The following is a 24,726-nucleotide window of genomic DNA, read 5'->3' on the forward strand; positions in this document are numbered from 1 at the left end:
CAGTGTTTTAGTGCTGATGAAAAATGGAAGGCTTTTTGCTACTAGTCTTATTTTCTTAGCACAGTAGATTTTGATGGTAGAGGCAGTTAGTGTTTTGCTTAGTAACAAGCTGTTGTTACATGGTATAAAACAAACTTGCTTAACAGGGGACATCATCAACGGTTGTTGCAATTGTTGACAATGTTAAACATTCCCATGACTTTTCTTTTTCTCACCATATTTTTACTTATAATATCCATTGCATTTCAGTATAAAGTTTTGAAAAAGACATAACTTCTGTAGCCACTCTTACCAGTTTTAATACTTTATTGCTATGTTGTATTACTTCAGTGGTTTCATATTCCTGAAAAGACTCATTTGTATCTGTAATTGTTTACCATACATAATTGTACTTAGAGTGTGTTCAGTGTGGTCATTGTGTATTGTGATTTGTTCATTTTTATAAAAGTTGTTCAATATCAACTTTGTTTATTGTGACTGTATGCTTTTCTTTCTGCTTTCTTATGGAAAGGTTACTTTGCTCTCACTTTCGTTTTTCAATTTCAAAATTCCTCCATTTTTTCTGTTTTTGAAGTAAAAATTTTCAATGTGACTTAGCATATTTTAGTATCAATGATACTTGGTAAGAGTTAGGACATATGTGGGTTATAAAAGGCATGACAAGCCAAAGAATGAAATATAATAATTGTGGCTTGGGTAAAAATCCATAAAATATTATTTTCTCCAAGCATATTGGTGTTTAATTATCTTTAAAAATTTGATGTGGGACTTTGCTACTTATTGCAGCTTTCTTTTGGTATAGATTGGCCATGAAGTAATTTTGGAAAGTTTGTGCTGTTCTTATGGGCATGCTGATGTTTCTCAGGGTTGGGGCAACCAGTCTTGCTTGTGATGATTGAAAAAAAAGGCATACAAACAGTATGTAGAATAATGGTTAAAAGGAGTAAAGAAATAACCAAAATGATCAGCAAAATTCACTTCAAACAGAAATTTACTTATAAATGATAGTATTCTTCTGTTTATACTTTTCTTTTACTGGTAACATGTTCACTTCTAGACTAAATATCTCAGATTTAGATGTTTGTCTTTCTTGCTGAATGTAAATGGGTTTGTTACGCAAACTGCATTTTTTGACAAAATCCATTTTTGTAAAGTTGTGCATCGATATTTGCTATTTTAAAAAGAAAACTAAGTATAGAGAAGTAGAAAAATCTTTTAATCTCGTGTATTGTGAAATAAAAATATTTGTATATTCTAAGGTATTTGATGATATATTTTTTTCTGCATTCATGACTTGTTATTTTTGTGGATTCTCATATGATAAAAAGGAACCAAAAATTGTCATAGTTGTGATTTTAAAATTTTTTTTATGAAAATTGTTTTTGGAGTTTATGTAGATTTTTTTTTATGAATCATAGTTTTTGTGCTCAGTGTTCAAAGCTATCCAAAAGTAATTTTAGTAAAAATTTAGTTGGCATTGAAAAAAAGTTTTATTGTGTTTACTTAATATTTTGTATTCTTTGCTTTGTTTGTCATACTTCACACATTAGAAACAAGAAATACTACAGTGATACACCTTTACCCACTCCAGCCCACAAGTACAATGTTTGGGCTGCTGATCGTAAAAAAACTGGCGCAACTCCGAGGACTTTAGAAGGTATGCTTGTAGGGTTTTTCTACTTTATAACATTAAGGACGTCGCTTAACTATTGAACAGCTGTTAAATAAATTTAACATAACTGGTTTGTGTAATTACATTAAGAATGTAATGTCAACTTCTGTTCACACTAAGAAATTAAGAGCTTGACCTTTCTTTGTATATTTCATCTGTTTCAATAATAACAATATTTCAATTACTTTAAAGGTAGAAATAATTGAAAATAGTAATCAAAAAGACCTGATTAAGTGATCATCATATGTGATACTAATCAATACTCAGAAGTAACTGAGTTAATTATCTTGCTCTTTTCATAGTTATTATCTAATTAAAGTCAATGTGAAATTAATAGAAGCTTGAAAATACTGCAGACAAGGATTGTGTATATATTTCACAATAAGGTTTTATACCAAAGCAATCTATTCCCAAAGGTTCAGGACTGCACTTGTCAGTTAGTTTTTCTTTTTGTTTGCATATAACTTCCCAAATTTGTTTTATACTAGATGTTTTTGATAGGTTTTGACATTATTATCTTTTAAAAAGGAGATTAATTGTCTAAAAGTGCAGTATGTTTTGTGTTAAGATGTTAGTTATACTCACCCTGTTAATATCTATGGTATTATTATGATAAAGCTTGAAATATTTTTTTAAAAAAGTGTAATTTTAACCAAATCTTTTAAAATTAAACTGATTCAGTTGATGAGCAAAAAGAAAATTTAAACAATTTTAAAATTATTGACATAAACAATTATGAAAATAATGAAGTACATGTTAGAAACTTATAACTTTCTTGTGAGCTGTTGACATAAAATGAAAGGTGTTCAATATAAAGATTGTAATTACAGCCTGTATATTTTGTATTATAATTATATGAAGTTAGTACATTATGAGTAATATGCAAGCTGAGAACTTTGCACATGGGTCTTCCCAGTTGTTAGAGTTGTACACTTAATATTTCAATATTTGGTTATTCTTATTCAAAATATATATATATATATATATAATATAAAGAGTAGTCACTATTTAAATAGTAGATTCTCAGCAGTAATTCTGAGTTTTATAGTAAAAAAGAACTTTAAAAAGTAAAATTTATTCTTGGTTGCTACAGTGTAACTAAATCTAGTCATTTGATATCCATTAATATATGAAAAACTAAATTTTCTATAGATGCTGGCAAAACAAACATGCCATGGGCCTCAGAGGAGGATCGTTTTGCTTGGGAGGAAGAACAAAAACGTTTGGATCGAGAATGGTATTCCATTGATGAAGGTTATGATGAGACACATAATCCGTTTGGAGGAATGTCCTCAGAATATACAAAAAGAAAAGAGGAAGCTTTGGAGAAAAAAAAAGTGAAGCGCATGTCGGCACAGCAACGGCAGATTAATAAGGTAGAAATAAAACCATAGACAGTATGTGTTACTTGGCTGAGAAAAGCTTTGTTTTTTTCTTTTAATTTGTACTTTAAGTAATTTTTGTTTTGAACAAATCTTATGACGAATTGTTGTGAACATTTGTCTCTGTACTGAAATTATTTCAAGCTGTTTATTAAGAATTAAAACTTTCTTAATACTTGTAAGGATGTTTATTTCTTTAACAACTGCTTGGAAAATTAGTCAAATTATAAATTTAAAGTGTAATGCAGTTTTAATACATATTGTTTAATATACATGCACCCACATACCAATTCATTATCACACATATTTAACAGTTTTTTACTTTTAATAGTATAACTTAAGAATTTGTATATTTGTCACTTAAATAACAGAAGTTAATGTTATACATACTGTTAAAAGTTTTAATCTAATGCTATTTGAGTGTTGCCCAATATTTGATGCTACTAGATTACCTGATGCAATTCTTTCAGAAACAACTTTCAAATAAGCCTAATTTTATATCAGTTGCTCTTGTATTACATTGTGCTGTGACAAATGTGCATTATAATACTAATATTATTTTTTTTGTGAGCTTTAAAATCATTCTTTGTTTTTTTTTAATCATATATACGTAACTTATGGGACTACATTTTTATCTTGCTTAAAAGTTATTAAAATACGAGAAAAATTTTGTAGTTTGTGTAAGTTAAATTTTCTTAAGTTTTCACAGAGAGTGATATTTATATTTCAGTGTATGATTCTTTAATCATTAAATGTTTTTAAACTGTATATTATGCTTAGTTTTGTTTTTTTAAGTTGTACATAATATGTTATTCTTTAATACTTTAATATTTTTCATGTATATTTTCCTCTCCAGGATAATGAAAAATGGGAGACTAATCGAATGTTAACCAGTGGAGTTGTTCAGAAACTTGAGTTTGATGAAGACTTTGAAGAGGATAATGAAGCCAGAGTCCACTTACTTGTCCATAACCTAGTGCCTCCATTTCTTGATGGGCGTATTGTATTTACAAAACAGCCAGAACCAATAATTCCTGTCAAGGTATACATATTTATGCTATTGAATGGAATATATTATTTTTTGACATACATACTTCCAATTAAAGCTTGAGGGTCACCAGATGACCTGAACTAATATTTTCCTCTTTTAAGAAATCAAAGGGAAAGTGGCTTTTATTTTTTTCCCGCCATGTGTTTGGTGATTTGTTTAAAGAAGTAAAACTAATTATATACCTTTGCAAATATTAAATTAATTTTAGTTTACAAAACAGCTTCAAAGATGGTTATGTAGTTGTTTACAAGCATGCTTTAATACTGGTATATCAGGTATATTTATTTTCTAATCAGTTACATAATTTTAGAATATGAAAAGGCTTCATGAAACAAAAATAAGTCTTTCAAAGTGATATTTTAATGTTAAATTTCTGAGGATTTCATTTTGATGTTTTCAGTTTTCTTTTTATGTTTGCTAAGGATTGAACTGTAGAGATGCCAACCATTACGATTTTGGTGTATACATTACAACTATACGCTCATACAGACAAATATTACAACTTGTTGCAACTCCCAAATTATTATATACTATATAGGTCTATATAATAAAGAGATAAATTGTTCCCCCAGGGCTTGAAAGGGGTGAAAAGAAAATTCCTAGTGAGATACAAATAAATTTTGACAATAAATAAAAGACAGTTCAAATGGCTACATGCAATAATCATGTTTGTGCTTGAAATAATAAAAAATATTTGTATCTCCGACGTCTACCAATAGTTTGAGTGTGGTGCTTCTCCATAGTTACGACATCTGTGCTTGTCAGCCAATCAGCGCTCGTGTAGATGGGTATTTCTCGTTTTCTAAGTGGCATAGAAACACCGATACGATCGTTCACAAAATGGAAAAAAGAGGTCTTGTTCACCAGATTGTCTTGTGTCTGGCAAATCTAAGGACTAAAACTGTGAAAGGGCTCTGTCTACAATCATTACGCTCAGTCATTTGAAATAGTTGTCATCTTTGGTACCATAGTAATTTTTTTAAGAAAAGAAGAAACGAAAGATTTATCAGTGAATTTTTAGAATGTAAGGGAACTAAAACAAAAGCTGGTATATCTAGAAAAAATAATGCAAAGTTCTATAAAATGTAAAAATAAAACTTACTTGCACAGTAACATGCTTGAATATAAAATAGACACAAAATATAGGCTTGAGACATAGTACTCTAGGACTACTATATTTGTATGCAAACCTCAAAGAACTGAGTGTTTAACACTGGAAACAATTGCTGAAAACTTTTGACTTATTAGTTATTGTTATAATCTAGTGATTTATGAACTTTCTTGTTGGGAAAAACAAAATTGCTATTTCTAGCTCTATGTGTACATGATAAGAAAGACTTAGTGTGTAATTTTTTTAGCTCTGTGGATAAACATTTTATTTCTATAATTACTTTTTTTTTAACTTATAAACTTTATTTTTTGGAAGGATAGTTGTCAGGTCTGTAATTTTATCATAAAAATGTCACACTGATCAACAACAGAATTCAAAGATGCTACATGCTTTCCAAGTATTTGTTTTTGGTTGAGAATTTTTTAAGTTGTTTGTTTTATTTATTTTTAGGATCCTACTTCTGACATGGCTATTGTTTCAAGAAAAGGAAGTGCAATCGTAAAGCACTTTCGGGAACAAAAGGAGCGTCGTAAAGCCCAGAAGAAAGAGTGGGAACTAGCTGGGACAAAACTGGGTGACATTTTGGGTATTAAAAAAGAAAATGAAAAGGTTTATCATTAAGATTATTTCTATCTTTAATTTTCTTTTTGTGTAAGTTCTTAATATGCCCTATTTTGTTGCAAAGGTAGCATGGTTCTGTATATTTCATAATTATTGACCTAAAACTAAACTTTTGGTCATCATTAAATGCCTTCATTACATATTACTAGGCTAAGTAAGATTTTGTGCAAGTTTTCTGTGCACTTACAGAATTTGATAACACAGATTTTAAATGCAGAAATTATTCTGTATCAACTGTCCTTCTATTTTTACAGAGTTTACATTTATTATGTAAATCTTGGATAGTCATGGAAGTTTAAAAACAAATTTTTCAGTCCTGGAAAGTCAATATTGTTTCTTTTTATCATGAGGTCTTTGAAAATTCCTTTAAAGTCTAATCCCTTTTTTACTGACTATAAACTGACCCATTGTATTTGTTTCATGGTCTCACAAGATATGACTTCTGAATGGGAAATTTGATGCCTTGGTAACACTGACCAGTACAGGGTTTGAAATATGTATCCAAACAGACAGATGTCACATGACTGTTGTAGTTGTGTTGTTAAATTAAAATAAGTCTGAGACTTGTTAGCAGAAATGTAATAAAATAAGCTGATAAGATAAAGAGCATCAACATTTCAGAATTGTTCTAATTCCACCTTCAGCATTAACACTTCAAAACTAAGTTACATTTCAAGCCTAAGCTTGTCCCGTGGTTGGATAGTGGTAAGTTTATGTACTAACAACACTAAATTGCAGTGTTTGATTCCCCAGATTGGACACAAGAGATAGCCCATTGTGGCTTTGCTCTAAAACAAACAAAGAAGACTAAGACCCTTAACTTGTTAAGGCAAAAGAAAGGGAGAGAAATGCAAATCCAAATCACAATGGTATAATAGAGTAAGTTTCATAAATTTAACTAACCACCAAGCATGAAATAGTCAGATATTTGCCATTAAAGAAAGTCTTTCAGTTTATATATGGTTTGGTCACTTGGTGTTAATGTCATGGTTGATATATGTTGAAATACTTTATTTTATTAAATATTTCGGAGACGATCAGAACTTGTATATACAGTATTGTGATGTACGTTATCAACGGTATTTATTCTTTCTGATCTAACATAAATAAAATTCTTGAAAAAATTTGTTCATTATTTTACACATAATCATTATAATATTTGATGAATGATACACATGGTAATACCTTTGACAACAAATAAAATTATTCCTGAGATTAATTATTGCTTTAATATTATTTAAGTGTAGTCTGTGTATTCTCATTCAAAAAAAAACTTACACGCTAAATACAGCTTTGAAATTATAAGTATTTTATTGACTGGCAAGGTTTCAGTTCTTTAGAAAAACCTTTTTTAGGTCAAATTGCAGCAGTAAACTGAGAAAACATTTTAAAATAATGGAACGAACTTGTGTGATGAAAAAACAAACAAACTAGATATACAATATTGTTAATGTGCAAAGCAATTCTGAGAGTGGTGACAGTAATAATGTGTGTGTGAATCTTTGCCTCACCAACTTGGTTGCCATGATGGCATGCCATGATACATGTTCAGCAGCCAATGGAGTACAAGTTTGCATGTTATCTTATTGCTAAGTGGGAATAATATGTTCAGGAAACATTATTTAGTTTTCGTTGCATGATAGAAGAGTGTTTAGCTCCTGTCAAAGCACAGAATTTCAGGGAAAGATATAATGCTTTACGACTTGTTATTGTTTGTTTATAGTTAAGCACAAAGCTACACAATGATCTGTTTCTGCTGTGCCCACCTTGAGTATCAGAACCAAGTTTTTAATATTATAAGCCATTAAACGTAACACTAGGATGGCATATGTTATTGAACTGAAATTACTTAAGGTTAAAATAAATAAAATATTAGGTTACAGAACATCAACATATTAAAGCATGCACTCACACTATTACTTCTTGTAACTTTGGTTTTTGTAGTTTAAGGTTTTGTTATTCATCATTTAAAAAAACGTATATGTACCAGGGATTAGTTAATCATAACTAGTTAATGGACACAGCTTACTGTGAATTGAGTAACATTATACTTTCAATTAAGAATTATTCGATTGTGTTTTTATTGGGATAATTACAGGGTAAAGAACTAAATGAGGACAATGACACAGATTATAAAGCTGATCATAGGTTTGCCAAGCACATGCAAGAAAAGGACGAAGCTTCAAGTGAGTTTGCTAGGAAGAAGTCCATTTTACAACAGCGCCAGTACTTGCCAGTATTTGCTGTTCGTCAGGAGTTGCTTACTATTGTAAGAGACAATAATGTTGTCATAATTGTTGGAGAAACTGGCTCGGGGAAAACGACACAGTTAACACAAGTATGGATGAAATTGCATTTTTGTAGAGTTTTTATTTTGAAAGAAAGGCTTAACATTTGTTAATGTTTATAAAGGAGACTTTTTCTAAATACTTTTAAAATATTTTTAAATACTTTTAAATACTTCTTCCACATTTAATATTAGAAGATCAATTGTACAAATTGTGATTTGACCTAGTATCAGAAACATTAGTGATATTATAGACTTGTGTGAATCAGATTGTGTTAAAACATTTTTCCATGACTTTTATTTCTAACAAAGTCATACTAGAATTACCTTCATCTGTTTATTAAATTAATGAAAATATCATCACTCAAGCAACTACTTGCATCTTGTTTTGATCAGTGGTATTTCATAAAGACTGAACAGGTCTTATTATTAGTAACTGATGATACTGGCAAACTGATAAAAAATTCATTGGCACCATTCAGGATTTCATTTAATTTTGTTTTAATTTTTATCAATCTAATATTACTTGTTTATGAAGAATATTTTAAATATTACTTAGAAGGTAATTATTATTTCAGCCTTAGATTTATTATTTTATTCTGTGATGTTAGTTAGTACCTGAACTCTATTGAAGACAGCTAAATAAGAATTATGTTGGAAAAGAAAGAACAACGTAATGGATGCTTTTTGAGTAGTTTTGTAGGGTGTTTTAATTATTATTTCATATTTAGTATCTCCACGAAGAAGGCTACAGTAAATATGGCATAGTTGGATGCACCCAACCTCGACGTGTTGCTGCTATGTCAGTAGCAAAGCGTGTTTCTGATGAAATGGATGTGAATTTGGGAGATCAAGTGGGATATGCTATTCGATTTGAAGATTGCACATCAGAGGTATATTTAAGACTTTGTATTCTATAGTTTCAAGTGATTTATGACAAGTTTTTATGAGAAAGTAATTGATGATTAGAAGTGAATAAATTAATTTTTTTCAACTGTTTTTGAATGTATAAGTAACAAATGTAAGATGATTATAAAGAGCAAGATGACAGAAAAAGCATCTAGTAGTAATATGTGTGTTATCTAACTTCTTTACTGTTTTGATATGGATATGAATACTATTTAACTTGTTAAAGTCATCCCTCCTTCCTCTTGAAACAGCCATCCCAAGTGGTTACTTTAAATCTTTACTTATCTCACAGAAACTGAAATTCATTTAAACTGACAACTTGTGCTACATCTGAGGCAAATTTCTCCAAATATTTATAACTGTATTCTTACTTTGTAAACACACTGAATAATTCATACCTGTCCATAAATGTTTTGTAAATTTTGATTCCTTTATTACAAAATACTGATATTAAAAGAAAATATTTACTAAAAGAAATACTCATATCTAACATGAACAAGTAGTAAACTTTACATGAAAACTTTTATATCTGGTTTTTTGATGACCATTCATCTTGGAAAATGAAAAACAAATTTGAACAGACAGCTTAAAACAACTGCTATAAGAACTGTATTATAAGGTGTTACATTATGTGAATAACCTTGTTTTTTAATAAATCTATGAGAATTAATAACATTAATTAAAGTGTAGTTTTGTGAATCATTTCAGGTAGGTGAATGAATGACATAATGTAAGTAATATGTTTCAATTATAGATACACATAAATGTATCTGTACATACATACATATATTATAGGAAGTCACTGAATGACACCAAGTTAGGGAATAAAACAGTTGTTCATTGGGAGAATGTAAGGGCAGGAAGCCAGCATTTAGGAAGGTTTAATAAAGCATACTTGGTTACATCTTCAGAAAGGTTGGAATAAAGTCTTGTCATTTGCTATTGGCTAATTTCAAAGATTAATGTTTCTCCTGGAGTTCTATCTTAAAGCTTCCTGAATAATCTATAAAGTACTGTCAAACAAAATATATTTTGATAAAGAAGTGATTACATGTTGTGCCACAGTAAACATATTAAGGCTGAACTGGGACATGTTTTACCAGTATAAATGCTCTAAACATTTCTTTAGCCCTAAGAAGTTTTATAAAATAAGGCTTAATTGCATATGTTCAATATCGTAACCTACTTACTCTGAATACAGAATTATTTTTAAAAATATTTAGAAAATAGACTATCTTTTATGTGGCCTTTAATGAATCTTAGAAACACTACAGGTTTTTTTCTGTGGATAAACAAAAGTGGTAACTATATCCTTTTTTTTAATTTTGTAGAAAGTTCACTAAAATAAAGTGTAGTGTCTGGAATATAATTTATGTTGGGCAAGCTATTTCAAGAGGAAAAACGTGGAGATGTGTCTAACGTTAAGAGAGCTGAGCTCTATAGAACATGCAACCTTCTAATTATAGCTAATCAGAGGATATCTTTTTTTTTTAGTTATCGAAATTTAAAGTAATTTCTGGTTCTTAGTAACAAATTAAAAAATTCTAAAACTTTACAGAAACATGATAGATGAAAATGAAAGCATAGAGTCACATTATATATGTAAAAATGGCTGGTATGGGTAGAGAAAACTCTATGTAGAGGAGCGAACAATGTTTCAACCTTCTTCAGTCGTCATCAGGTTCACGGATAAAGTCACATTGTTCTTTGTGAAGTTAACATTAGTTACTGAGGATTTGTATTTTTATAACTTTACGAGTGTTGTATTTGTTCCTCAGAAAACGTTGATCAAGTATATGACCGATGGTATTTTGTTACGAGAGTCCTTAAGAGAACCTGATCTGGACAATTATAGTGCTGTAATAATGGATGAAGCCCATGAACGTTCTCTAAACACAGATGTTTTGTTTGGACTACTAAGAGAGGTAACTTCTGTGATACTTGCATGATGCTATATTGTTTGTCTCTATTGAGTTACATATTAATAGGCAGCTACTAAGACTTCTATATCTAGACGATTACAGTGCTATAATAATGGGTGAAACGCATGAACTTTCTCTAAACACATTTTGTTTGGACTGTTAAGAGAGCTAACTTCTGTGATATTTGCATGATGCTATGTTGTTTGTCTCTGTTGAGTTACATATTAACAAGCAGCTACTAAAACTTCTATATCTAGACGATTACAGTGCTATAATAATGGGTGAAACTCATGAACTTTCTCTAAACACAGATGTTTTGTTTGGACTACTAAGAGAGGTAACGTCTGTGATATTTGCATGATGCTATGTTGTTTGTCTCTATTGAGTTACATATTAACAAGTAGCTACTAAAGCTTCTTCACAAAACTGCTATGTCGGTTTTTCTTTAGTTTCTTTTAAAACTTTCCATATCCAACTGTATATAATGTGTATAGAGTAAATATTAAAGATTTTGTAAGTTTAGGAAGAATTTCTAGTGTGAATCAAATAATGTGGAAGTTTTTTTGACCAGTATGAGAGGTTCATGAAAAGAAGAGGGCAGTTAGTTGGTGTTACAATATCATGTCATATTTGTTTTAATCCCAACAAGATTAACTATTTGCTAAAAAGAGCATTATTACTTTTCCTTTTTTTTAAATCAAAAATGGTTATTTTGATAGACCATACACTGGGTTAACTATGTTTCATTATGAATTAAAATTGTATTATTTTAAAGATATAAGATAAATACACACACACACACACACACACATATATTTGTATAATGTAAACACTTTTTGTTTCTTATGGGTGTTATTTGGAAGTAGTTGAGGTATCATAAACAGAGATTTGCATTTGAAGCTATTTTCTTTTGCATTATATTTTAGAATATATTGAGAAATGAGACAGATAACTTATCATTTCCTTAAAAATAGAGTTGCTCAATTTTTAGACTGTAGTAATTAATATTCATTTTTCATAGGTTGTGGCTAGAAGAAAAGATTTAAAACTTATTGTTACCTCAGCAACAATGGATGCCTCAAAGTTTGCCTCTTTCTTTGGTAATGTCCCAGTTTTTACAATTCCGGGACGAACATTTCCTGTTGAGATTTATTTCAGTAAAAACCCTGTTGAAGACTATGTTGATGCTGCTGTCAAGCAAGCATTACAGATTCACTTACAACCCAATATTGGTACGTCTGGGTTTCAAACACTAATTCTATTTTTTTTTAAAGAAATTAGTGTTAAAGATGAAAAATTCAGTTATATAAATATGAAAAAAATACTAGTATTAATTATTCAGTCTTAATAGTTCATATTAATATTTTGTTTAATTCAAGTGGAGTAGTTGGATACTGAATAGAAAATGAAAATAACTCTTGTTATGTAATGGAATATTTGATTTTAGAAAAATCAAGAGTTGCTATATGTTAATAGTTAGCTTTCAAAATGTTCAATTTTTACCAAATGCATTAGAGAAATATATATTGATACTACTTGCTGAAGGCCTGTAAGTGATTTGGAGTTGTAGTAAAGTATAGAGAAATGACTTACTGTTATTTTTTATTGAAATTAATGTTGAAAACTCCTTTAAATCTATTGATACAGCTTATACATCATGTCATTGAATTTGTTGACATGCATTCACATTTAAATGAACTGGTGTTTTAGGAATCTACATCAGTAAATTCAGTATCAACTTGTACACTATATTTCAAACTTTAGTATGATCAATTAGTTAGTTTATTAATTTAAAAGTAAATATTAAAAAGAAATCCTAAATACTGATTTTTGTACATCATGTGGTATGTTGAATGCAGCATTGATTTGAGTTAAATATTTGTGATGTTCAAATACAAATTCTGTAGTTTCTTACAAATTATGAACTCAGATTATCAATATTTATAATCTAGAGTCTAAAATAAGAACATCCTGTATTTTCTGTTTGTTGAGCTATCACTATAGTTAGTGAATCATACACAGTGGCCCTGTCCACCTCTTTCCATTGTTGGAAATGCATATACCTATTTTTGTCTATGACTTGTGAAAAAAAAGTTCAGAATGTCCCCCTAGTGGCTTTCTCAGCCTCTTTGAAGTAACTGAGTAACGAATACTTTCTTTCCATGCTAGATTCCAAGTGGTAAGGTAAGACTTTAGTGAGGTTAGATTTTCATATTTTCTTATACCCAAATACAGCTTAGTTACTAAATGTGGTTAATTATATTAGAATTCTGTGGTATTAATAATTTATGATGTTTGGTTATTTCAATATAAAACCTAAAAACATTATTTCACATTCTACACTTGAAATTTGATAAGGCTTAGGAATCTATGGCAAATAGCTAATGTGTATAAAGTTCATAACTAGAATAGATAATGATTTGCTATACTTTATTTATTATTCTATGTTTTAAGAAAAATAAGTTTAAGAACTTATTTATAAATGGTAATAATATATATGTGTATATATATATAACTTACTATAACTGATATGAAACTGTATTTTAGTGTTAGTCCAATGAAACACAGCTAAGACAAGTTGCTTCCTTAAAGATCAGTTTTATACTCATATATGGTAATATGAGTGCACATGTGCCTTGTCATTGCAACTTCTTTAATGTTATCTAGATATGGCTGAAAAGTCAATATAATAAAAATAATACATATAAATGTATAATGTTATAATATTTGAACTTTTTAGACTAAACATTTATGTTTTCATGTCATTATTAGCAGTCATTCTAGAATGAAAAAAAAGCATAATATATATTTATTTCATAATTTTTTATGGTGGTTACAAAGTCAGTCAAATTGACTCATCCCATACAGAGATACAGAAATGAAATAACAGACAAAATATAAAGTTTTTTAAAACAACATTTTATAATTATCTGAAGTTTATGAAGATTTTGCATGTGAAATTTGAAAAATATTCTGGTATATAAAAGTATTAATAATCTTAAAATCAAAATCAATTTGCATGTTGGATGGGTAATGTGTCGAGAAAAACAGGCATGATAAAAGCATAAGTTAAGAACTTTTAAAATGCAATAAAAAATTAATATTTTGTATACAAAAGCTTTATAATGTTTACTAATAGTCTGCAAAATTTTCTAGACATGTTTACATTATCAAAAATCATAGTACAATTGCTCTCATGGTGACAAGCTGGGTGGATTTCACCCTGACTGTGTTGGTAGAGTTAATAAGTAGTGAAAAAAAAGGGGAAAAGTTTAAGACCTAAAATTTTGTTGCATGATTCATAAACTTCATAGTCTTTTACAATCAAAAGGGGAAAGATAGTTTTGAAATAATTAAGGAAAAGATGTATAACCATTATTTTTCTATGACATACAGTTCATTAAGGCAATATATGTGGCATCTTATTCTTTTAAATTTTGTCAACAGGGGATATCCTAATTTTCATGCCTGGACAAGAAGATATTGAAATTACTTGTGAATTGATATCAGGTAAAATAATCAGTTTTTATTTTATTGTACGAGTGTCTTGAGGAATGCTGTTTAGGTGCCTATAGATTGGTCAAAATGAAGTCTATAACATTCTGTTTTAAAGATGCTTCACACCTAAAACATTACAGTTTATATCAATAAACTTTATGAAGATTTGATCTTTGTATATAAAATTACTTTGATGCAATAACGTGTGCACGACTTTTCTCACACAGTACTTCCCAGAAAAAGTACCTTTTTAAGAAAATCTTTTTTTACAGTTTCTTAGAATTAGGTAGGAAAATTGTGATTAGTAATTACTAGCCCAAATAGCTGACAATACAGTAGCATTTCTGCTGGTACTGTAGAACACTGGTTATTCATATGCTAATTATCTAAATCATATTTTGAAAATTAAAAATATGTACCTACATTTATTTATTTTCTTTGTAAAAAAAACAACAAAAAACACATGTTACACATGTTTTAATAAGCTTAGATCACTTTGTAACACAAGGTAGATTTTGTCCTAGATTTCTTAGATTCCACATTAATCTCATTTGAGTACAAGTGTGCTTTGTGTGTTTTTTTAAATCAAAGTTGCTTTATGTTCAGGGAATAAAATTACTACCAAATACAATAGAATGTTTCTTTTGTTGGTAAATAGAATCATTTCTTATTTATATCTCAAATGATTTTTATATGTATTAACTGTATATACATATTAATGATATTCTAAAATATATGTTCAAGATGCAATTTTTTGTTGATGTCTTGAAAAACTTTGTAATAATTACTCAGATTTTTGGTTATCAGAACCACTCTTGGACCAAGTTAGTCGAATTATGCACTCTAGTGTTGTTATTGGTAATCTGCATTTTGTATGTTTTCTTATATGAAAAAAAACCTTGAAATAAAATTCAATATTGTAATTACATACTTTGTAGATGGAAGTTATTACTTCACTTCTGAACTGTCATATTTTTTCTTCTTTAAGTATGTTTTTGGAAAACTATGTGAAAAACAAAGGTATTTTTTGCAAAATATAATAAAACTTGCATGTGATGTCAAAACATTAAAATGCATTTACAAGTGTTGCATAGAGCTTAATGTGAATTTCATTTTTTATTTCCTAGTGCATATAATATTCCATGCTTGTCATATACAAGTTTGTACTGAAGTTTTTGTTGCTTTTCAGTGTAGAAGAAACACCATTATTTATTTTACTGAAACCAATTAATTCAGTGGTATTGACTTATACTTGTTATATGTGACTGATTTCACTAGGCATAGACTTCTTTCTTTTTTTCTGCATCTATTTTTGTCAATTTTTTAGATATAGATTTGGCCCTCTAATTCACAGCTTGAAAGTAAATTATGATCTTTACATAGGACCTTATGCAACAGTAAACACAAATTACCTTTTCTTCATTTAATAGTTCATTTTTTATTAGTCAAAATATTAAAATTCTGTTTTTTTCTAAAATATTACATCTGGAAACATAATTTTTGTTCAATATATTTAAAACTGTTTGTGAGTGTAATTAAAGTAGATAAGTACATAATACAAAAATGATTCAGGTTTTCTTCACTATTTCTGAACAGCTGCCTTAAGCAGAACTAAACTTATACAATTTCTAAACGTTTCTTTTGAGGTTAATTAAAGTACAAAAAACTGATTTTACATTAATAATTGATTCAAAATGTCTTGTTTTTATGATTCTTGAATATCTTTTCTGTATTTATACAGAATAATAAAACACATAATTGAAATGAAAATTTTGGAGTTATTTATCAGGTTTTTAATTGTTTTAAACTTTCATTAAAATTTGTAACCAGCCAAAAATTAAATTTTATAAAAGTCATTAAACAATTTAAAATTGTTTCTCAATTTGTTTGGTACACAAAAACCAGTGGAAGAGATTATGAATGCAAAATACACAGTTTAGCAGTTTGTTAATCTGTACAGATTTTCCTAGCACTGAACAATTGTGTCATGAATTTGTAAAATTGATACCGTGGCAACCAATGAAGAGGACCAAAAGTTTGATTTATAGTATATAAAGTATATTATCTTTAAACAATGATGAAATATGGTTTGCTTATTATTACTGTTTTTAACCCAACTTATTAGTACATAATTTAAATTCTAGACAGTTTTGTAAATAGGAATATGATCTGTGTTTTCTAGATCACACATATGTTAAAACAGATTAGATAGTGGTGTTTTAATATTTTGTGCAGAAAACTTGGTGCCAGTAGTTGGAAAGAAAATTTGTAGTAATTCCTGACAATTTTAAATCTTGCAGAGAGGCTAGGTGAAATAGATAATGCTCCCCAACTGGCTATTCTTCCAATCTATTCTCAGTTGCCAAGTGACCTTCAAGCAAAGATCTTTCAGAAGGCTCCTGATGGAGTTCGAAAGTGTGTGGTAGCCACAAATATTGCAGAAACATCTTTAACAGGTGTGACTGAGCTGTTGTGTATTAATATTGTTTATATATATAAATTAATTATTTAGTAAAGCTGAAAATTAAAAAAGATAATACATGACTTTTATAGGAAGGCTTGTGAGAATCATATCCAACCCTTATATGAAATGTAATTTTCTATAGAGAGAGAGAGAGAAAAAAAAATCACAGCCTCAAAATAAACATCCAGTATAGGGCAAAATCATAAAGTGGGTTATTACATAACATGCCCTGGTTTTTAGAAATACTGGAAGAAATAAGATCCATATTGCATTGGGGGTACACTGTCTGTTCAATTTAACCTCAACTTTGCAAGCCTCCCATAATTAAGAAAAATAAAAAATTGAGCAGGTGTGGGGTACTAGCCCACAATATCACACACCTTCACCACTTTTTGCTATCTGCAGCCAGGAAAGGTGATTGCTCACAAGAAATAATAAATTAACAACAAATTTATAAAACTAAATAAAAAACCAGCAAGAAAGAATATGTTACGTCATTGGAGGAGGGGGGGGACATAAAATTGTCCATGAAGTTAGTATTCCAGCCCCCAATATGATGTTTGGATGAAAATACCATGATGTTAAGGTATAGTTACTATACTAAGCTCAAACAATATTATAACTATAGCTCCTGTCTTCCATTCTTTAATTTTGATCTTCAATGATTTTAAGGAGCAGCAGGTCTTAGATAGGGAAGGTAATATAACCACTACTACATTATTTTACCTATACATGATATGAAACCTCCAATAAGTTATTCCAATTATTTCATCTATAATAAATTTTAGAAATTATTTTTATTGTGTATATTATAATTTTGTTTAAATTATTATTTTAAGATTTGTATGGATGTTTTCTATATTTGTTATAAAATAATTAGTATAATAACACCTTACTATCTTAGTATTTATGTCCAAACATCTTATTGTAAGTTGGAATACTAATTAACTTCAAGGACAGTTTTGCTGTCTTCCTCATTGATACAATGTATTCTATTATTTTCTGCTTTTCTTTATTTGTTAACCTTATTTACTTTTTCTTGTGAGAAGCTATTTTTCCACATCTGACAATGAAAGTTGATAAAGATGTAGTATGAGTACCCACTCAGTTTACTTTTTAATTTTGTGTGACTGGCTAATTTAAGGTTAAAGTGGATAGACAATGTACCCCTAATGCAATTTAGGTCTTACTTCCTTCCAGTACCTCTATAAACTAGGGTACATCACATGATGACCACTTTATTATTTGTGCCCAGGTGGTGAATGTTTATGGTTGCAATCTTTTTTTTCCTTTTTCTCAAGACTGAACATTTAATTATGTTTAAATTAATATACAAAACAATAATTTCTTGAATATGCTATGATTTAATGTACTTTTCACAGTCTTGCTTGACTTACAGTAAAATAAATAAATAAATTTGTATTTGTTTAATTGAGTTAGAAAAACCTTTGTTTTGTATTACATATGTTTCACTAATTTACAAGCTTTCTTAACTACAATACTATCAACATCTTCTGAAACAAATGTATTTTACTTAATGAGGTTTGTAGAATAATAGCAAATATAAGCTGCTTATAGGCCTATTACTTTATTTTATCTTAATAATAAAATTTTACTATGACCATTTAAAAATGTCAACTTTTGCAAATCCTAACTAAATAACAATATAGAAGTTTGGCAACTTAAACTTAACTGCATGCAGTTAGTTTAATGGCTTCCTATAAACTTTTCTTTTTACTTTTTTCTCCAGTTGATGGAATCATGTTTGTTGTTGACAGTGGTTACTGTAAGTTAAAGGTATACAATCCAAGAATAGGTATGGATGCCTTACAAGTATATCCAATTAGTCAGGTAAGCAGGAATTCCATCTTTCTGAAATGTGTGCATGGCAAATGCTGTTGAGTTCTGCAATTTTGAGAACATTTCAGTTGTGTGTATTAAAGAAATAATTATACCAGTATATATATTCAAAAATGTATACACTTTTACCAAATGTAATGGAAGATTACACTTTTAGAAGGAGGTTCATATTTTTAACTACTTGATTCCATATTAATAGAGAGTCATACAAGTAGAGTTTACTTTATAACGTTTATGAGCAATTTATTAGCTGCAATCCAGCAGCATGAATCTCTCTCTCTGCTTAGTGTATGTATTGGTTTGCATCCTGAACAAGTGGTAGTGGATGATGGTTTGAATCTCCTTTGTATAGGGGTGCCCATTGTTGGCTCTAATCAGTCTGGACTATGCTACATCAATTACCATTACTCATCTCATGTAGTGGATTGTCATTTCACTTGCAAACCACCACTAAGTGTAGTGGTAGTGAGTTTTGGGAGTCTGCTTCTGAGTTAACATCCCATACGTCATTGAGCAGTTCAGTTGGAGCTATAGGTGGAGCAAGATGTGTTTTAGTTGACATGGAACATTATCATGTTTGTATTTAAAAAAGGAAGGCAGTGATAATGTTCCTTAAGACAAATCACAGTAATATTAGATTACAAAAACTAGTCAGTGTGTCAGTATTTGTTACATTATTTCATTGACTCTTATTAAAGTTTTGTTAAAAATGAACTCTGTAGTTTTACAAATTCTAGTGTTAATGAGAGTGTAACACAAAGTAAATTGATCAGTTGAATTTTTCTTTTTAGTTAAATAGTGATAATTTTCTGGAAGAAGTTTTGAAAACAATTAAAGGATGTTGTGTGGAAGCTGACAATTGTACCAGTAGGCTTAAAGGTTTTCAAGTTTATTTACAAAATATTATGAGAAATCTGAATAAAAATAACATAAATATGAGGGAAAAACACAATTATTAAAGATATTCTCGGGCTGAAATTGTGTGCACCAATTGAATATGTACAGGGCCAGTCCAGTGGACTAACCTTGTATTGAAAAAGTAATTTTGACTATAATTCCAAGTGTATCTTCATGAAGTTTGGTAAGCTTTTAGTAAAAAATACTTGTCTGTTATGTACAAAAAGTCAGATGTGTTAATGACATTTTTTTGCTGAAGAAATGTCTGTGAAATGGCAAAATCAGTCTGGTTGAGAATGACTAGTCAGTGTTCCAAGTGATGTTCAAGTGAAAAATACTTTTGTCCATCATGTGCTGTGTACAGCTTTACCTTTAAAATAAAAATAATTTTATAAGAAAACATTAATTTGATTCTTTAACTTTTTGTTCTCTTTTGTGGGAAATGGTTTTGACCTTATCCATTCATTAGTCATTGGTTATGAAATGTTAATATCTGATTGGTGTTATAAAGATATAAAGCTAGCCATGTGCTTTGTTTATCTTACATCACTGAAAACTAGTAATAACTTATGTAACAATATATAAACTTTACCAAATTCAGTTCAGCCTTACAATTAAAGAAAACGGAAGTCTATGTATGCAAATGGATTGATTTTAACTAAATTTATGACATAGCTTTTAATAATGTACAGTTACTGTAATGGTTATGAAAAGTCATAAGCAATATACACATAAGTGTCATACATGATTAGTAGCAACTGGATGGTTAACGATACAGATCGTTATTGCAGAAAATACAAAAGAGAGTGAATAAGTTGGACAATATACTAATATTTTGTATATGAAACTTTAACTTTTCACAGAACATTATAACCTGTTATGTTACTATACACTTTGTAATGTATAGTTGTGATATATGTTTCCAAACATTCTATTTTAAATCACACAATTCAATCAGATTATTGGTCATCTTTTTACAAATAATTACAAGAATTTTCTTATTGGGACATTTTGCAGGTCATCTCATGACTGCAAGTGTTAGAAATGAAGTACTTAAGTGTGTGTTATCATTTCACAAAGATTCTCATTATTACAATCTCTTTCTCTAACAGGCTAATGCAAATCAAAGATCTGGAAGAGCTGGTAGGACAGGGCCTGGGTAAGTAATAATATTTTAGAATGAGATGTTTGTATGGCAATTTTTCAATATCACTGGCTTCAGCTAAGGATCATGTTAGTAGAACAGGACCTGTTGTATTTTATTATGATATATTTGGAAACTAAAGCAGTGCAAACCAAGGATCTAAAGGAGCTATTAGAAGAGAACAGGAGTATCTAATAGGCATTTTGATGTTTGTTTCTTTATTCAATCAAACAACTGATGTCCAAATATCTGAAAAAGGTACTAGGACAGGGTAAGAGAAAGTAACTAGTTGTGTGTTCCTTCATTCAATCAAGTGTCGTTCAAAGATCTTGAAGAGCTACTAGGACAGGGTAAGAGAAAGTAACTAGTTGTGTGTTCCTTCATTCAATCAAGTGCCGTTCAAAGATCTTGAAGAGCTACTAGGACAGGGTAAGAGAAAGTAACTAGTTGTGTGTTTCTTCATTCAATCAAGTTTGTTCAATCAAACAGCTACTAGGACAGGATAAGAGAAATATTTCTAGTTGTGTTGGTTCATTCAATCAAGAATTAATCAAATATCTTTAGTTTCTAGAGGTTTGTAGAGAAAGTAACTAGTTGTGTGTTCCTTCATTTGAATGTCATTCATTGATGTTTAATACTTATAATTAAGTTAGTTTTATGTATTAATAGTCATTAATAGTGCTTGTTATGATAAAAAAACATTAAAACTGCTGTATTCTGCTGGTGTTTAATTTTAATGTAATTCACATTTATAGCAATAATAATTGTTTTTACAATGATGCCATTTCTGGGTTCCTTCATTCAATCAAGGTGTAATTATATCTTGAAGAGCTACTAGGACAGGGTAAGAGAAAGTAACTAGTTGTGTGTTCCTTCATTCAATCAAGTGAATCAAAGATCTTGAAGAGCTACTAGAATATTGTAAGAGAAAGTAACTAATTGTGTGTTCCTTCATTCAATCAATGTTTCAAAGATCTTGAAGAGCTACTAGGACAGGGTAATTAGTAACTAGTTGTGTGTTCCTTCATTCAATCAAGTGTCTTTCAAAGATCTTGAAGAGCTACTAGGACAGGGAAGTAGTAAAAATAGGTATTTTTGTATTTGTTGTTTGTTTGTTTGTTTGTTCAATCAAACAGCCATCAAAAGATCTGGAAAAATTTCTATGTTGAGCATGGTTAAGTAACAAGAATTAATAATATATTTTAGTTTCTAAGGTTTCTAGGAAAACCTTTTTACCTCCTCTTTGAATTAATTATTGACATTTAATACTTATAATTAATTAGTTTTATGTATTAATAGTCATTAATAGTGCTTGTTATGATAAAAAAACATTAAAACTGCAGTATTCTGTAGGTGTTTAATTTTAATGTAATTCACATTTATAGGAATAACAATTGTTTTTACAATGATGCCATTTCTGGGTTTTTGTTAAGAAGGTGTAATTATATCATGAATACACTAACAATGTTTACCAGAATATTGTTAAGAAGGTGTAATTATATCATGAATACACTAACAATGTTTACCAGAATATTGTTAAGAAGGTGTAATTATATCATGAATACACTAACAATGTTTACCAGAATATTGTTATTGATTGAATATTTTCATCATACCAAGAATTATTGGCAGTAATCAAATAGAATATAGATAAAATATCTTGATAGTTGTTGTTTTTTTAATGTGAAGTGTGATGAAATTAAATAACATGAATCTTAGATAAAATGTAATAGTATGTAATAAAGTTGTTCAAGGACCTTGGCAATGTCATTAATATTTTGTTAAAGACTTGTTATTTAAAAGAATATTTTTTTTAAATATTGTATTTGTGTGTTAGTTATCATTGTCAAAAAACATTGATAGTAAATTGAGTAGGAAAGCATGGTTTATCTATATGGGAAGAACAATCTGATGTTCATATATTTCTCCACAGTCACTGTTTCCGGCTTTACACAGAAAGTCAGTACAAACAGGAGTTGCTGATGACAACTGTGCCAGAGATCCAGAGGACCAACTTGTCAAATGTAGTTTTACTCCTCAAGTCTCTGGGAGTCCAGAAACTATTACAGTTCCATTTCATGGATCCTCCCCCAGAGGTAAAAGGAAAATAGCTGTTAATCATGTAGTTCCTAATTGTTCAACCTCATTCCTATAATATAATATGGAGAACTGACACAACACTGTTCAAAATATTAATCTTTATAGAGTACAGAATGTAGCCTAGAAAAAACTAACAGTTTTTCACAATGCTAAGAATGTCTTGGACATTATCGTGAGATAGAACTGCTAACTAACCCAAAGTAAAACAAAGTTTGTTAATAGTGTCTTGAATTCAAAAAGGTGTTTCTTAACTGATTAGTTCGGTGACTTTCATCACTAGGATGTAATAATAAAGGGGTTCTTAAGTGACTTAGTTGCTGATCCATATGTTTATTTGAGGAAACTCTCGACTTCTGCTAGAATTAGCTGTTCTAAAGTAATCACTGAAGAAACTGAAGATACTAACTTATGAAGCAATAGATAAATAATTGTGGTGTTTAAGCTGCCCTTTGAACCAGTGAGACAAATAAGAATAATTTGTTTATGGTATTACTGATCTATTTTTCTCTTTGCCAGCTAGATACCTCCTACTAAACTGCTGGGTCTTACCAGACAGAGCACTATACTTGTACACATCATTTCTTCATTGGTTATAACAGAGCTTGTTAATGGTATTGCTAATCTGTATTTAACGCTTCCAGCTAGATACCCCCTCCTAAACCACTGGGTCTTACAGGACAGGCAGCAATACTTTTCTGAATTATTTCTTCATATCTTGTGACAGAATTAGTTAATGGTATTGCTAATCTGTATTTAACGCTTCCAGCTAGATACCCCCTCCTAAACCACTGGGTCTTACAGGACAGGCAGCAATACTTTTCTCAATTATTTCTTCATATCTTGTGACAGAATTAGTTAATGGTATTGCTAATCTGTATTTAACGCTTCCAGCTAGATACCCCCTCCTAAACCACTGGGTCTTACAGGACAGGCAGCAATACTTTTCTCAATTATTTCTTCATATCTTGTGACAGAATTAGTTAATGGTATTGCTTTGTACCTTGTGAACTTTACAGTTTAGTATGACAGTTAGACATTCAAAACACTATTAACTGAGTAAGTCTGTCACTTCATATTGGTTTGATCAGTGTCTTTGGGTTAGCCCAGAATTATCATTTTAAAAGCTAGATTTTCACAAAATTGATGCAACCAAGAATACTAAAATCAAACTGAGATTAGCTAATTCTTATCTTTTTATCTAAGAAATTGGTGAATAAAACACTTTAAAAAATCCTTTAAGCAAATATTTTTATAAAAGTAAAACAACTGTTAGTTTTCTCAGTGAAACATCATATTCAGAAGTGATTCTATAAATAATTAAGTTATATTCACTGGATTTAACCCTTAAACCCAAGTGGGCACTACTAGCACCTGCTGAAGACTAATCAAAATCCTATTATAATCCACCTTGTATAAATAGACCAGAAGGTATGGTGATAATCAGTAGGACATCATGACCAGAAGGTATGGTGGTAATCAGTAGGACCAGAAGGTATGGTGATAATCAGTAGGACATCATGACCAGAAGGTATGGTGATAATCAGTAGGACCAGAAGGTATGGTGGTAATCAGTAGGACCAGAAGGTATGGTGGTAATCAGTAGGACCAGAAGGTATGGTGGTAATCAGTAGGACCAGAAGGTATGGTGATAATCAGTAGGACCAGAAGGTATGGTGGTAATCAGTAGGACCAGAGGGTATGGTGGTAATCAGTAGGACCAGAAGGTATGGTGATAATCAGTAGGACATCATGAAAATAATTCTGGAGCAGAATGTGCAATACATTATGGGTTTAAAAAAGTCAAAGTG

The 24,726-nt window shown here is 29.8% G+C and overlaps 1 protein-coding gene across 2 annotated transcripts in view; it reads left to right on the plus strand.

Moving 5' to 3' along the window:
- Nucleotides 1-24,726, plus strand: part of Prp16 (ATP-dependent RNA helicase l(1)G0007) — a 53,771-nt gene that overhangs the window by 17,809 nt on the left and 11,236 nt on the right. For both annotated transcript variants that reach the window (XM_076501786.1, XM_076501787.1), the window contains exons 6-18: nucleotides 1,551-1,657; nucleotides 2,825-3,048; nucleotides 3,911-4,096; nucleotides 5,667-5,825; nucleotides 7,936-8,175; nucleotides 8,856-9,017; nucleotides 10,812-10,958; nucleotides 11,977-12,187; nucleotides 14,403-14,465; nucleotides 16,754-16,909; nucleotides 18,668-18,768; nucleotides 20,787-20,833; nucleotides 22,752-22,914. In XM_076501786.1, coding sequence (XP_076357901.1) covers nucleotides 1,551-1,657; nucleotides 2,825-3,048; nucleotides 3,911-4,096; nucleotides 5,667-5,825; nucleotides 7,936-8,175; nucleotides 8,856-9,017; nucleotides 10,812-10,958; nucleotides 11,977-12,187; nucleotides 14,403-14,465; nucleotides 16,754-16,909; nucleotides 18,668-18,768; nucleotides 20,787-20,833; nucleotides 22,752-22,914 — 1,966 coding nt within the window. The remainder of the gene's footprint in view (nucleotides 1-1,550; nucleotides 1,658-2,824; nucleotides 3,049-3,910; nucleotides 4,097-5,666; nucleotides 5,826-7,935; nucleotides 8,176-8,855; nucleotides 9,018-10,811; nucleotides 10,959-11,976; nucleotides 12,188-14,402; nucleotides 14,466-16,753; nucleotides 16,910-18,667; nucleotides 18,769-20,786; nucleotides 20,834-22,751; nucleotides 22,915-24,726) is intronic.

This window comes from Tachypleus tridentatus, chromosome 5, assembly GCF_004210375.1.
Source record: "Tachypleus tridentatus isolate NWPU-2018 chromosome 5, ASM421037v1, whole genome shotgun sequence".
Classification (NCBI taxonomy): domain Eukaryota; kingdom Metazoa; phylum Arthropoda; class Merostomata; order Xiphosura; family Limulidae; genus Tachypleus; species Tachypleus tridentatus.